The sequence below is a fragment of the Idiotropiscis lumnitzeri genome, chromosome 10 (genome assembly GCF_059441095.1).
Source record: "Idiotropiscis lumnitzeri isolate Australia: NSW breed Sydney's pygmy pipehorse chromosome 10, RoL_Ilum_1.0, whole genome shotgun sequence".
In the NCBI taxonomy this organism is placed as follows: domain Eukaryota; kingdom Metazoa; phylum Chordata; class Actinopteri; order Syngnathiformes; family Syngnathidae; genus Idiotropiscis; species Idiotropiscis lumnitzeri.
Window position 1 is genome coordinate 9,706,687 of NC_142400.1, and position 15,711 is coordinate 9,722,397.

Consider the following 15,711-nt stretch of genomic DNA (forward strand, 5'->3'; position numbering starts at 1 on the left):
TTTTAAAGTGTCTGTCCTCATGTCAACAATCAACAATCAACCGTACTACAAACCAATTGCGGTTGTTTTGTGCTCACGTGGTAGATATAATTTACAGTGAATGGCAATAAAGACTACCTGAAGTTTTGCGGGCGAGTCGTTCTGAACGTCGGGCGTCGATCACGTTTGCTCACTTTCGTGTAACTCTTGTGGCTTTGATGATAGCCGTTTTTCATCTTTTTGAACACGTCAATTTGTTAACTTCTTTTATTTTTGCTTCTTTAATCACTTTCAAAAGTTGCATCAAGACACGATCATTTTCCCCTTTATGTCAACCCATGGCATGTGTATATCTTACATACATTACAGTCACGTAAGAAAAGTCTCACGACACACAACCAAACAAAAATGACACAAAAGTAGATATAATGTTCCTAATAATTTATTTATTTTATAACATCTTTAATTTACTGACCAATGTGGTTATCAGTGTAGTTCAAATGACAACAGGTGGAAACTTTTTTTTTTTTTATTGTTCTTCCCATCACTATAAGACATCTGCATGGATGGTAATATTTTGAATTTTTTGCTTTATAGATTCTCACTATAAAAAACAAGCTTATCGTCAGAAAATTGATCAATCGTCACCAAAATTAATATGGACGTATCGGAACATGCCCACTTCAACCTCTGAAATAATTGATCACCCGAATATTTAGCATTGTGTGGATTTGAAGCATTTTTCTCAAGCTTCTGTAGTAAGTGTCTATGAACATAAAAATGTTTGATGGTCAATCCTAAATATTGTGGCAATTATTTTGGTATTTCTATATTGGACATCAAATGACAGTAAGCTTTTTCTATATGAGCATTTACAGTTAATGTATGCGCAAAATTTAAGGACTTTGAACATTATGGACATTCTAATATGTTGAGAGGTTGAAGTGGGCATGAGTAGAGATGTGCACATACATTTTGAAGACAACTGATCTTGCTTATTATACACTAAATAATGTTAAGCTTTTTTAGTTAATGAATATCCATGTATGTAGGCATACATCTTGGGTCTATGACACAAGTCTATTTTTCATAAATGTTTTATTGAACATTGTAAACAGAGTGGCAAACAACCATGTAACAAAAAAAATACAATAATACAATGAGCTGCAAAAGAACATTCTTTCTTGGAAAGAAAATGTAAATAATTGGAGTGTAAACTATGAGAAAATACAACAAAGGTACATCACTGATAGCATAGCGGTACATTCAACTAACTGCATGCGTGCGTGGGTTCCGTTCCCACTCAGTGATGGTGTAAGTTTGTCTGTCCCTATTATCTGGCGACCACTTCAGTGTGAAGACGGAAGATGGCCAGGATGGGCTCAAGCGCACCGTGACCCTGAACAGGATACACGGTACTGAAAATGGATGGATAGGTTACCAAGGTTATATTTAAACTAATGCACACAAGGTGTATTCGAGGGAAATTACCTTTCATCCATCCTTCCTTCTGTCATCCAAGCCGCGTATCCTCATGAGGGTCACAGACATGCACGGTATCTAAATAAATTATTAAAATTACAATTTGGATGATCAAAAGGGACTTGGATAGTATTGAGTTATGCAAAGATGTTTCCATTAAAAGTGTCAAAAGATTAGCCAAATTTTGTGAACGTTCTGCTCAATGGTGATAGTTGGTGTCATTTTTTAATTTGCGAGTAACTCGCTGCTGCGTCCGATGACGAAACAGCTCAGAGACAAAAAACTAACGATAACTTGTCGGTCAAATAAAAAATGAAATCTTGAATGTGTATCAGTCTCTGCTAAGTGCATTTGTCTCGCTCTGTGAATTTGGAAATCATGCTGTTGCAGGTGGCAAATTCTGCCTTCTCTTCAAAGTTTTGAGAGGATGGTACTTTTTTTTCCAAATAAATTTGTCTTCAAGGAATCACTATTATCAACACAAGTGCAGATTGACTGAAATAATTTAAACCGTGAATAACAAATACTGCTCATCAGTGAACTCAAAGACTGAACCAAAGATCATACTTAGAACAGTTCAAAAGACAAGTCAGCGTTATCACAAAACCTTCAGCATCCTGCCGGCAAACATTTTTTTTAAAATAATACCATGAAAAGTCGACTACAACATTGAAGAAAGTCATACGAATAGGGAAAAAAATAAAACACTCACACTTGTTCCTCTTCTCGATTAATCAAGGTTTCATTTACTCTCAGAAAACTTGGAATTCTCTGTTGACACATTATCAACAAATATAAATTGCATCCAGAAAGCACAATTTGAAATGGTAATTTTGTCAGGAGGGCTTACTGCACAAGGTAATATTATGGGGTAATCTGGTAAATGCTCCGGCCTCTTCTTGGCTGCAGGACAACTCGCAAGACCAATTAAAAAATCTCGAGAGTAAGACAATCTCTCTGTAAAGACATATTGGGACGTCAGAACAAAAAGAACCGTCAAACCCTTTACGAGGCGGCAACCGTGGGTCAAGACAAACATTAAGGATGTTACCTTTCTTCTGGTCTTTGCGGTTGAGGTTCTTGAGGAATTGCTCAACTGTAATATTTGTCTACGAAATACACAAGATTATTAAAACCACATTTCATTACGACTTAACGTCCAAACTAAAATGTCATTTAAAACTATTCAAAGAGGGGCTTTTCAAAAACGTCATATGAGAGTTGAGTGTATAAATGGCAGATTAGTAGGCAATTTACAAGATCAATCTTTGTCTCATCAGACCAAAGAACTTCTTCCATTTACAGATGGTGAAGGCCTCTGTGCTCACAGGAGCCTTCAAAGCAGTAGACAAATCTGAGGTTAACTGGAAGTGGATTGTGCAGTCCTGAGGCATTTCTTACCTTTTCATCCACAATGTCAATCAATGACTTTCCATGCGAAGCAGCATTTACTGAGGGTTCTAAACGAACATATAGATTATGTATCAGAAGGAGCAGGTGATGAACTCACCATGGAAAAATACACACATGCCCCAGTCCCTTTGCTGATGTGTGTTTTACCAGCTGATCCGCAAATGTCAACAGGGAGGAGGCGGCGCAGGGGTCTTGCAGGCTCCAGGTGCTTCTGGAGAGTTCGTCGCCTCGATACCTCCATTCTGATGTGTGAGGTTCAAACGTGCCCTTAGCAGTTTATTGGACATTTCTAGAAGCTGACATTAACATTGTGTATGCAGAATGTTCTAAAGAGGGGTTTAGTTGCATCTGGTGCATGCCATTATCCATTATTAGATTCATAAACATTCATGTATCCAAATTCACAGATTGTTGGCGACCAACTAACTTTGGGAAAAAGGTACACCATGGCTTAGTCAGCATAAATCACAGGGACTTCATATTGTAATCAACATTAATGAGTATCCACCCTTTGAAAGGTACAGTAAACTTGGATTGGAAGGTTTTTTTTTTTGGTTTTCTTTTAACCCGTTAAAGAGAAAATTCTCTTGCCATGTTGACAGTTTCACCAGGTAAGATAATTTTTGTCAGTACAGGAAAAAACAGAAGTCTGAAAAATAAATCAACTTCAACCCAATTTGATAAAAGGAGAAAATTAAGAAATGTCAATTTCTCAGGCAAGTCAAGAATCTTAAACATAATTTTGATTAGTAGACTCTTCTCTGGATAAATTCTTGTGACGAGAATAGTTTGATTGAAAATTAAGCTCGGCTTCACTTCCATTTATTCTTCTGGAATGGATTTGATTAATTTACTGTGGGTGCACATTGATGATTCTCATTTGCAGTCATGGAACTAGACAATTGTGGGAGTAGTTTGCAGTACTACAGTTTAATATTAAATATTGATTCTGAAAGGGCAGAAACTTTCTCTACTTGTGAGGTGATATTTGTGTTGAGAAGTGTGCTTCTATGCTGCATAAAAAGATCGATTTGCATTTTGAAATGACAATGTTATTGCCTGCTCCCCCCCCATTGACTTGTAAACTTTCATAATTAATCCACCAGAGGTTAACGTCTGACTCCTCGGTTAATTGTTTTTTTCGTAGACTAACTTTAAAAAGAAGCATCGCTCCATATAAAGTTCTGTACGTGGAATTAAACACAAGTGTTGCAATCCAATCTAGTTCACAAATTCATCTGGCCATTGTGAGTGAACTACCAACCCTGGGAGTGTTGCTTAAACAATGGATTTAATCAAAAAGTTAACCGCTTATTTACGATGGGCAAGATGTTTAGCAGTCACGTTAGCTTAAGGATGGAGCCAACAACACGGTTGCCGCGTGTAACGAGAAGTAAAATTCTTTATAAACCGCTGACTGTTTTAGTTTACAGGTAACCGTTAAATGTACGTATCCAGATATTTTCACCTGTTGGTCGACATTAACAACACCGTTCCTGTGTCGTGCAAAATGAGTATCCACGGATGAAGACGACTTTAACCTTTCACAAATGGTCGTTTCATTTCGAACGCATTTACGCAGTATTTCTCGTGTTTTTAGCGATGAGTGAGAACTACGTTGGATTATTTTGATGGCGTTGCTTTGCTCGTCAAAGTTTGGAGCAATCCAAGAATGCATGTTTATAAAAATCTTTATCCGAGGTTTTTGTCACATTAACTTGGTTCTGTATTTAAGCTTTAAAAGTAGATGTCTTAATTCACCTGCGGTTGAATTTCAGTCGCTCCTCCATGCGTTTTGTTGTAAAACATCACCACCGACGGCACAAAAAATAAATCCCGTCAAATCCGGTATAGTTTCAAAATAAAAGCACGAACAATTTCAAAGTAAAGTGCGTTAGTCAACCAAATCTTTTGATTTGCTCATTACATTAGGATAGCTAATGTGATTTTATGAAATACAATCAGCAGCAATTCAGATTTTACACCCCCCCCCAAATGCAAATATCAAATTATTAGTTAGGTGAGGCAAAGGACACTCAACTATTGCATGTTCAGAAGAATGTATTTAAAACAAAAGTCAGGGGAGAAGAAATGAATGGAAAACAGTCTTTTTAATGAACAATAACTACACAGCGTAAGATGAACTGTATAAAACAGACAGTTAAGAGCACAATGGAACTTCCCCCGGATGCAGTCAAACATTACGAGTTGAAAATGTAATTGAGAAGCACTGGACAAAAGCATTGTTCAAATGGACAATGAATAAAAAGTTTTTACTACCAGCTTCCAAAAAATAAAAAACAAAGGAGAAAAAAAACCACTAAATGTAAAAGACAAAAAAAAATAATACCATTTCCCTCAAACTGAGTGTCACGTTTTATGCTTTCAAACCAGACCCCTTGACCCAGCAGGCCATCAAAATCCCAAAGTCACTTTCAAGCTAAAAGTAGTTGAATCTTTCGAGAACCAATTGGCCTCCCATTGAGCTCCTCCACTGCTATAACTGCTTCCTGCAGAGTCTGAAATACCACGGTTGCTGTACCTTTAAATGCTCCGCTTCTCTCATACTGCAATAAGATGGATCCTGGGATAATACGATATCCGTGGCAAAAATCATAGATTTCTTCTACTTTTATTTGGAACGGCAAATTAAGCAGCTTTACACATGTGGGCTCTGGAAGATTCTGCCTTGGTGGACCACCGCTGATACGAGGACCGTTGCCTCTGTCAAGTGGGTCGCCGCACGACTTATAGCCTCCGTGGATTTGAGGCCCCGCATTCATTGGCATATTACCAGGATGAGGTCCCCTAAAGTCAGAGTAGTCACTGTCACCAGAGCCTTGGTGCTCGGAGAATCTTCGCTGTGGCCCGGCAATCAACTCCCGCATCTGAGAACGTGTAATGTATTTGAGAGCAATCTTTGAGCCGAGAAACCTTTGTCCGTCGAGAGAGAGGGCCCTCATAGCCGTTGACTCGGAATGGAACAGAACCAAAGCCCTACCAGTCCCTGCACCAGTATTGTCACGCAGCAAGTGCACATCATCTTCCGAGATATTAAGGCCAAAGAAGACGTCCATGATCTCCACTTTGCGCACATCCAAGGGCAGATTTTGCACAAGCAAACACTTCTCAGGTTCAGAACGATCCACAGGGTTGGATGGAGGCCTCTCGTAACTCCTTCTAGAGTTTCCAGAAGGGCCGACGTCCATTTTCTGAGAATCCATGATGGCTATCATTTTTTCTCTTGAAATTGGCCGGACATTAATCAATCGATTGAAAAAGGGTTGCGTTTCCTGCTCTGATGCCTCACGAAACTCTCGCAGAGACTTGAAGAGTACAAATGCAGACCTATTTTTGCGGTCGTCTAAATTTAGGAACAAGATCTGGTCATCATCAAGTCTTGCGTGGTGAAAAAGTCTTTTCACGTCCTCTGTTTCCACTGCAAAGGAGAGATTCTCCACCAAAACACAGTACTCCTCAGGGGACGATGACCCCCTCTGGCCTTGAGGTGACTCCGACCTCATGTGTCGGAAATTCCTTTGACCATGCGGAGGCGATCCACGCCTTTCAAACTGGTCGCCGCCCGGGTTTCCTCTCATGAGTTGCTTTCCGGTCGAGCGACGCCAGTCACCTTCTGACGTCGGACAAATCTCCACATACCGAGAACCGATGTATCCCCTATCCCTCTTCAAGGCTTCCGATACTTCTCCAACACTTGAAAATCTCACGAGACCCATCCCGTTGTTTCTCCCGGATGCATTTTTCAACAGGACGAGGTCAACGATACACAAACCCTTGAAGAATTCGGAAATATCTCTTTCCGACACATTGAATGGCAGTCCTTTGAGAAAAACACACGGGGAGTCTTCATTTGAGTTTGAAAGTCTCTTTTGGTGTGGTGGAGGACTGATGTCTGCTCTACTTGCCGACCTCTTGTTAGTGTCGGCTTCCGCAGATCTTCGTGCGTGCCTTGTGTTGTCGTCAACATTTCTCTTTTGTTCCGTCTCCGCATTGATGGCACTTTGCTCAAAAACACTCTGCATCTCTGCTTTGCTACTGAGCAGCAAGGTCACGGGCCCTCCCCTAATTAATCCACCCGAGCGCGTCATGGCTCTTCTCGCATCTTCATCAGAAGCAAAAATAATGAAAGCTTCCTCCTGGTCGCCACCAATTATGTGCACACCACCATCTGGAATTTTGAGTCCAGTGAAGAATTTGCGAATATCCTGAGAACCGGCAGTGATCCTCAATCCCTGTAAACGGATGACGACTGCCATACTGAAGCACAAACAACAGCACCTGCAGACAAAAGGGTATAGAATAACATTATTCCCATCAGAGCTTCTGAGCTCTACACTTCCTGCCATTCCAACATGTAACTCATCACATAACCTGATTTAAGACAAAAAGTCAAAAAAACATAATGAAGCCCAAAGCTCAAAAATGCCGACACACTCAGCACATAATTGACCATCACAACTTCCAGGTATCAAATCCCTCTCACTTGAAGCAACATTATTCCCAAAGAAACTATGGAGACACTTTCCAACCTTCCACTACATAAAACTGACCCACACCAAGCATGTAAAAAAAAAAAACTCATGAAGTAAGATTTCATTTAGTCCAAGATCCTCGGTTGCATCAATGTCATCAGCTAATCGACTCCATTTTGTGCCACGCAACACTTTACTAACTCACCCTCACAGACTGGAAGCACAACACGACAGTGATGCCTTGAGAGTCGGGCTACAACAAATGATTATTTTGAGAATTGAATCATCTTGCAACTATTTTGGGGATAAATTGATGAATTGCATTTTTTAAGAACTTTTCTTAAAATGTACATCATTTTACTAAAAAAAAAAAAGAAAAAAAAAAAAGAAAAATCCATTCAAATTAAGAGAGCAAAAAATGCATTCAAAATATGATTCAGTTACTTGCTTGCTCCAGATCGTTTAATTTGACTCAAACCGAAGATTATCGTTCCGCTTAAAATGGAGGGCAACAAAATTTGGGAAATATTAACAGCTGAGAGTCTGAAATTTCGAGGATTTGTACAAACAATGACTCAATTTTCAAATATATTTGGCCATCAATTTATGTAGGATTAATGCATTAATTATTGCACCTCTGCTCAAAATTTTATTCATTCCATGACCATGATTGTAACTCAAACCCCCAATGACATCTTTCCCCATTGAAATGAATGGAAATGGCATTCATCTATTCTAGTGTTACTGTCTGGCACAGCCTGAGACAGCGATTCGCAAATGTGCGATGTGTGCACAAGGGTCACTTGTATCGCAAAGCACCACTGTAAGTCAAAACATACACTTTAGTCTCACCACTACCTATGGCACAATTTACATAATCAGCTGAGAAACTATTTAACGTTTTTATCAGTCCCACCCCTAGACACCACTGCTATTTCCAAATAAGTAGCTTCTAACCAGAAGATTCAAGAAATAAACATCAAGAAAATGCAAGTCCTTAAAACATCCCTAATAAAGCAACGGCTTCCCCCAAAATTCTCCCATCACAGAGAAGTCAGTCATAACCATCACCGGTACAAACCTTTATCAAACCAAGATTGATTGAAGAGCCACCCAGAAGGCATCCATCACACTACCAAAGTATTTTCCCGGATTCTAAAACAACCGCCTTTGGAGAGAAAAACATTCCCTGATCATGCTTTTCAATGTTAAAAAAAAAAAAAAAAGTTCAACACTTGGAGCCCAAATTTAAAGTACTTTTAAGTATCAAAGCAACTAAAGAACTTCAGCCCTGCAAATACAATTCACACAAAACATATTTACAGCAATGTTTGTGTATTTACCATTACTTGCCTACTAATAAACACTTTAGATTTTAAAACAAACTACACAAGCCACTGACAAAACAGCATTCCACCACGCTACCAACAGTAAACCTACAACATCATATGCAGTCTCAGACGACAAAACAAAATTCCAGTCAGGACCAATCACAGTCAAGCACTGCTGCTAGCCTGCCTTTTGTTCACCAACATCGTCACGGACAAAGAGAGGATTAAAGAGCACAGTAGAATGTGGCCATCCACCACTTGGGACAACCAGTGACACACAAATACAAAACTACTGCAATGCAACAACCAAGCAAAACAGACCAAAACGTAATTACACTGTGTGCAAGTGACTCCCAACCACTTTGTGCCGCAAGAGATCATTAGATGTGTTGTAGAATTAGGGCTCATCTTTTTTTTTTTTTTTTAAATAATCTTTAATATTACATTTGTGATGAAATATGCTTTAATTTCTTGTGAAGGTCATTCTACAATTTATTTTTAACAAACTCATGTTACAATAAACATCAGATTTAATTATATTTTGTCTTACCTGTTAGACTAACGCAAAAATAAAGGCAAATAAAAATTTATATAAAAGACAAGTTCTCCAATTCAATTAGAAATGTGAACGTAGCATACACTTTGACTGGCAGTCTTTCAAGTGTTGACTATTACAACTTCACAAAAATTTACCACAAAGTGTGGTGTGAATAAATCATAAATCAAGTAACGCAAACAAACTTGCAGCTTTAGCACTTCAACGTTTCACATATTGTGAAACAATACAAAAGTAAACAAGCAGACTGCACTTAAGCATTGAGCTTTACTACACACTACATAAAATATACATCCAGCCATTAACCAAGCGGCTTATCTTAATGAGGATTGCAGGTCAAAAATGTTTTTTACAAAAATATGTTCTAGGCAGCTCCACTAATCTAAACACGGTATTTTGATTAATATTACATTTACAGAACAGGAATTAAGGAACAAAAGCCACAAATTTTTACCCATTACTGGGGGCGGCCATTTTGCCACTTGCTTTTGGCCGAAAATCACATCACAGTTGCAGAGGTAATGACCAATCACAGCTCAGCTTGTAAACGTCACATCAAACTCGTGATAGCTCATTACCCAATGCCTCCGTCACTTGTGATGTCATTTTCAGTTGACACCAAGTGGCAAAATGACCGCCCATTGCAACAGATGAAAATGGGTGGATTTTGTATCTTAAATCATACTGTACAAGGACAATATTGATCAGAATACCGTGTTTAGACTTGTGGTGCCGCATGGAATTTATTATTGTAGAGAACAATTTGGACTTGACTTCCCCTTTAAGACGTTTGTCTTTTGCCAAAAGGCACACAATAATGTCTGAGTAAATTGAGACAAGATAATTGTTTCGGGATATATATATATTTTTTTTTTCTTTTTTTTTTTTACATTTTCTATTCGGTGGTTTTGCCATGAGATTTTTACAATGTAAGATACATACCTAGACTCAATAAAAAAGGTTGGGAAACACTGCAAACACACATCACATCACTGAGACACCACGCAACTGTAATTCAATGACGAAATGATAACTATATCATGTAGATTATGAGCAGAACAATCTGAGGTAAACGACACGCTTTCCTCAACGGACAATGGAAAAATCCCCACAACCACGCTTTGAACCAGTCTCACCCTGTAGGTTACTGCGGGCCAAGTTGACGTCAGTTACGCAAGTCTCCGCCATTACAGACGTTACCCATTTTGATTACCCGCCAACGGTCAAACGACACACATCGATAAGGCAGTATGCTTTATCCAATACCCATTGATCCATCTATCCATCTCGTATGTGGAAGACATCACTTGAGCGAGCACAACTCTGAAATGCTGCTTGATCCTCAGACAAAACGACTTAGCAAAACGCTAACAAACGTTAGCCACAAGCCCACCAAGGCCTCTCTAAATAATTCCTTCTGAATGCAAACAATACGTTCAATGTGACAACAAAATACCCACATTAACCAACAACAAAACTTACACAAGCGACAAGACGACTCGTGTGCAAATATTCTGAACAATGCTAACAATGCTTAGCACAGCCTCGATTCGCTCGCTTCTTCGCAGCAGCCGTCTCTCGTCTTCTTCTCTTAGGAAAAAAAGAGGCACCAAATTGCAACACTTGTACCAGGCGCCACCTGATGGCCGCCAGGCGCAACATATATACCGTAGTACTTGTATTTTATAAGACACTGTGGCAAAAGATATATTTTGTATCTATTCTCACAGCGCCTTTACTTTAAAATGGTAAAATTCTCTCAACAAATGAGAATAACTTTATCAGCAACAGCCGTGCCAACAATATTTATTATTTATGCTTTGATTTACGCATCACGCTCAAGGTATGCTAGAGTATTGAGAAACAATAGGGTAACATACAAACCACCCACCTCCTCCACAGTTTCAGCTGTTGAACAGATTTTGACACACTATTCTGCAGATGTCTGGATAATAATTCATCTTCCCCTCAATTATTCCAATATGGCCAGGCCTTGATGTAACAAATCGGGCCCAAATCCTTATCCCAATTTAAAATGAAATCGATTGAGTTGCTTTGTATATGAAATATGCTATATACATAAAGCAACCTTTCCTCAATTGCCTCATATTCCTTAATAATAATTATATCTTTTAGTAAGACAATTCTTTTTAAGATGGTAGACCACTAGGTGAAAAAAAAAATGAGAACCACTGTACTAAAATGGTATTTCCACAATCTTAAGAGCCAAACTTCATTTTTAAAAATTCATTGCTAATTCACATTTAAATTTAAACTTTTAGAATTCGCATTTTACATAGTGCAGTGTTGTGCTTAAGTACGCCAGAGTGTGCAGTTTGGTTTTACTCCACAAACAAGATGAGTACTTTTGCCACCTTTGATGATTACAAATTCCCCCATCAGATTAAAAGTGCTGAAAATACAATATTCAAATTTGTTCCCGCGTGTTTGTTGGATGTATTTGATGTGACCAACCCACAGTGATGAACCCGGGCCAGCGTGTTGAGCGTTTTACTGCTCAGTGTTGACGCCAAGCCAAGCCAGGCCAGCTGTGTCCGTGCATCATGTGACGTCGCTGCAACAAGACACACCAAATGCCGCAGAGAAAAATGTAAACGGAGACATGTCCCTCGTCCCGTATCGTTTATTTCAAGTGGACCGAAGCGTCGGATAAGTCGAGGCACATCGTGGGGTTTGTTATCGTGGCGGAAACAATAACTGTGGATAGGCACGACTCTTATTGTCCTCTCAAGTTGGCTAAGTGTGAGCTAATGCTAGTTAGGTATAGCACAACATTGACTGAGGCGCAGCGGAGCCACTCAGCAGCAGATCGTCAACCGACCATCACACCCGACAACCCCGGATGGATTTGACGTCGGCACGCATTGAGGCTTGATGTTCGGCGAAGGACACCGTCTTGGGAATTTCGAAGATGGACGAGTCTCTTGACCTAAAACACTTTCTGAAGTGAGTATCCACTAAAAGATAGATCTGTTTACTGACGTAGTAAGGGTTCATGCGAACCATACACGCAAGTAAGCTAAAACAAAACCTCCCCCCTGTTAGCCCGCTTGTGATGCCGGATGGACCGATTCATGTAACGAGGACGTACAAGGATTCATAACACCAACTTAACAAAATGCTGCAAGCTATCCATTTAATAATGTTTTAAAATCAAACAAGATGAAGAACAAGCGTTATAAACGGTTACCGTTAGCCTCCACGTTGCTAGTTACATGTAACCTGGTTAGCCGCTAATGCTCGCCCAAGATATGCTCGCCTTTTAGGCACAGAAAGACAATCGATTGTTCCCCTCCTCGACCAAGACAAACACAAATGCATAGATCGTTCTTCCAAGCACAATATCTAAAACTTATTTGGCATATTTGAAGCAAAACAAGCGAATTAACCATAGCGATGCTAATGTTAGCTTACCCAAGTTAGCTTGATTAGTTTGGTCATTTTTGTGTAAATTATCATCAAAACGCAATTGTTATGTTAGTAATGCGCCTGGTTGACCGTTAATTATAATCGCACTTTATGTTTAAACTACAAATTTTACCTCGGGATCAAGTGGAATTGATTTAATTTCCTTGTTGTATATAACACACTCGCTTCGAAAATGGACAGGAACTGGCTTTTAAAAGGCCATGTTGTGCTGCACCAAGGCTTCCCCGCACAGGCCATGTTGAACCTCCTTGCTCGTTGCAAATGTTTCCAAACAGCCTCTGTTTATGTACAGTATGTTAATTCTGTATGGTATTAACGAGTTATGCAACCTTGCATTTTACTTTCTAGAGGCTGTAGCTTAGCTATTCCAACTAAAACCTTGTCCCTATTTTTCACCTTTCTGATTCTTTTTTTTCATTTATTCGTTTTTTGTTGTTGTGATGCAGCACCACATTCATGCTGAATAATGCCAAGCACATCAGTGACATCAATGTCTGCATGAAAGTGTGCAACTGCTTTGCTCTTTGCAGTCATTGATAACCATCTTGAGAGAAGGCTTCAGTGGAAGTTAGCCGAGCCAACGGTCAACAGCATGTGCTCTTCCTACATGCATACGCTAAGACTATTGTTGGACTTATTGTTAGCTATTCTGGACACACACCACAGTTCATTGCAAATCTATCTTTCTTTTTGCCAGGTGTGGCGTCACTTTGGAGGGTTCGTATCTCTGATTTGGATTATTCTTGGCCAAGCAACGTCCGCAGGCCCACTAATCCTAGACGAGTTTCTCAATGGACACTCTGCTCAAGTCAGAAATCAGGTATTAGATGGCAGACAACACAGAATTCACTGTGTATGAGGTGTTTAGGTTGAAAACATGTCGCCGTGACTAGGGCAGGACATTGTTAAAAATCTCATGATTCAATTTTGATTCTTTACGTTATGACTCGATTAGATATTGATTTAGTATGAACTATAAATACACAAAAAGGAGTACATTTTGACAATTTTGCTGGTCACCTGAAGCATAATTACACACCCGGACGAACGTAAAGAAAAATCACATTAATTAATCCTTAGATTCTCTCAACTGGCACCTTGCGTGACATCAAGGTTGACACTTAATTTTAGATGACTTCTGGAAAACGCATAAAGAAAAAGCATATATTTCCCAAGAACTGTAGAATATTTGACATGTGTCTGGTAGGGCTGTTCATGAATTGGTTGTGACTCGAATTGAACAGCGAATTGGCCGTTGAAATAGAATGCCGAATCTGAATTTTCACGGTCGAGTCATAATTCACTTAACACATTGCCACCAGCAAGGAATGTTTTGATGGCATCGTGTGTGACGTATGCATGTTGTGAAGCATGTTCTTCAAGACACGACACCTGGACCTTTTTGTTTATGTATGGGAATGTTTAGTTGGCTCATGAGCGTTATTTTGAACCGTTAAGTAATCAGTTTAAAAAACCCATTTAGGCCAGTGTATCAACACCTTTGTTGTTACTTCGCTGTCGGCCTCTGAAGCTGTGCTATTTCATGGACTATTATGCCATGTTTTTTTGCAAAAGATTATTTCATCGATTACTTGGGGAATTCCCATTTAGCCGTGCAGACGTGCTTTGGAGCAAGCTCTACAAAGAGAAGTTTGCTAGAGAAGCTTGAACTTGCACGAGACAAGTTTAACCGTGCACAACAATTGAGTTAAAGATTATGCTTGCTCATTAGTGATCGGACTAACTGTGGCAGGGGTTTAGTCTGTTCAATGTGAGCCGCACTACTTTGTAAGCATCTCAGAGGCATTTCAGTAAACAGCCACTCTTACAAGCGTCATTTGCAAAATGCTTACAATATAGTGTGGCGTCTACAAACACCACATAGTGTGTTCCAACTAGCAATCGTAGGGTATATTACGTCAGCTAATGCGTAAAAAAAAAACTTTTATCCTACCTTACACATCGTACTGCAGTGGTGACTGGCCGGACCTATTTGTTGTAATCTCGCATTCCCATAACCTTCGTCTCCAAGTGACCCCTGCTACGCTTTGTAGGAATGACATAAAGCTTTAATTGTGACAGTTTCAAGAATAAAAACATTGGTCAAACATGGTACATTCATTCTGTACATCGCAAAAATAATAATAATAATGAACTAATAGTTTTGAGGCTATCGACCAATTTTTTTGGGTCGACACAACTGAGTAGGTCAACTACTTTCCCATCCCTATTTTAACCCATTTGAAGGTATTCAGGGGTTAAATGGTAAACAAATATGCGGACGCACTTTCGAGCCTAGTACACGTCCAGACATTAGTATCTGTGAATTTATCTTTCAAGATGCCACTGTATTTGTTTATTTCTTTCATATTTTTCCCTGTTTAAGTTCTGTGTTGTGTTGCCAACGTTCCACAATATGCAACGCCATTGTTGCAAGTAAAGACAAAAAAATCATCCTATTAGATTGCATTAACCTGGTGCCAATTCATTTATGTTCTTCCGGGATTAGTGCATATAATATTGGCAGTGAGGGTGAGTCGGGTCAGTGCCTGGGTTGTGCAAGTTTAGTCTTTGACTAGTGTGGGTGTAGACCTTTTTTCCTTATAGCTGCTTTCCTGCAAATTTGTCTTTGATGCTGCATTGGGGGGGGGCCCTAAAGGATATAATGACCCAGATTCCAAGCACACTTATTGAGCTTGCACCAAGGAATGCACGCATGCACTTTTATTAGCCAAATGAGAATGAAATAAAGGTAAGCTATGAATTGCAGTCTTCTTACATGTTGAACTCAGACATCTCTTTGCTAATTTGTCAGTTGTTAGCAGTGCTGTTCAAGGTTGGGTATACAAAGTCTTTAATACTGTCAAATCTCAACTGACAATATCAATGGGTTGTCCAATTTATCAGAGCCACATTTGTGGAAATCGTTATACTTTTCATTATTCATCTTTATATGCTTTTATGGATATACCCACATATTAATACATATTCCATGCACCCATGGACT

General features: G+C 39.3%; 2 protein-coding genes across 5 annotated transcripts; both read right to left on the minus strand.

Annotated features, from left to right (window-relative positions):
• Positions 1 to 1,060: 1,060 nt before the first annotated feature.
• On the minus strand, positions 1,061 to 4,847 carry gra (granulito). Of its 4 annotated transcripts, XM_088307187.1 has the most exons (8): positions 4,636 to 4,847; positions 3,022 to 3,116; positions 2,863 to 2,921; positions 2,513 to 2,570; positions 2,312 to 2,418; positions 2,174 to 2,232; positions 1,471 to 1,539; positions 1,061 to 1,397 (listed from the first exon to the last, which is right to left on the minus strand). In XM_088307187.1, the coding sequence occupies exons 1-7, from the start codon at positions 4,662 to 4,664 to the stop codon at positions 1,521 to 1,523; spliced, it is 426 nt and encodes a 141-aa protein (XP_088163313.1). In that variant the 5' UTR covers positions 4,665 to 4,847; the 3' UTR covers positions 1,061 to 1,397; positions 1,471 to 1,520. The 4 variants fall into 4 exon arrangements, with proteins under 4 accessions (XP_088163313.1, XP_088163311.1, XP_088163314.1 ...); XM_088307185.1 differs by having other exon boundaries at positions 2,312 to 2,570; XM_088307188.1 differs by having other exon boundaries at positions 1,061 to 2,232.
• A 119-nt stretch (positions 4,848 to 4,966) lies between these two features.
• rbm12bb (RNA binding motif protein 12Bb) lies at positions 4,967 to 10,859 on the minus strand. Its single transcript, XM_088307184.1, has 2 exons — positions 10,737 to 10,859; positions 4,967 to 7,173 (listed from the first exon to the last, which is right to left on the minus strand). The coding sequence occupies exon 2, from the start codon at positions 7,149 to 7,151 to the stop codon at positions 5,310 to 5,312; it is 1,842 nt and encodes a 613-aa protein (XP_088163310.1). The 5' UTR covers positions 7,152 to 7,173; positions 10,737 to 10,859; the 3' UTR covers positions 4,967 to 5,309.
• Between the last annotated feature and the right edge of the window lie 4,852 nt (positions 10,860 to 15,711).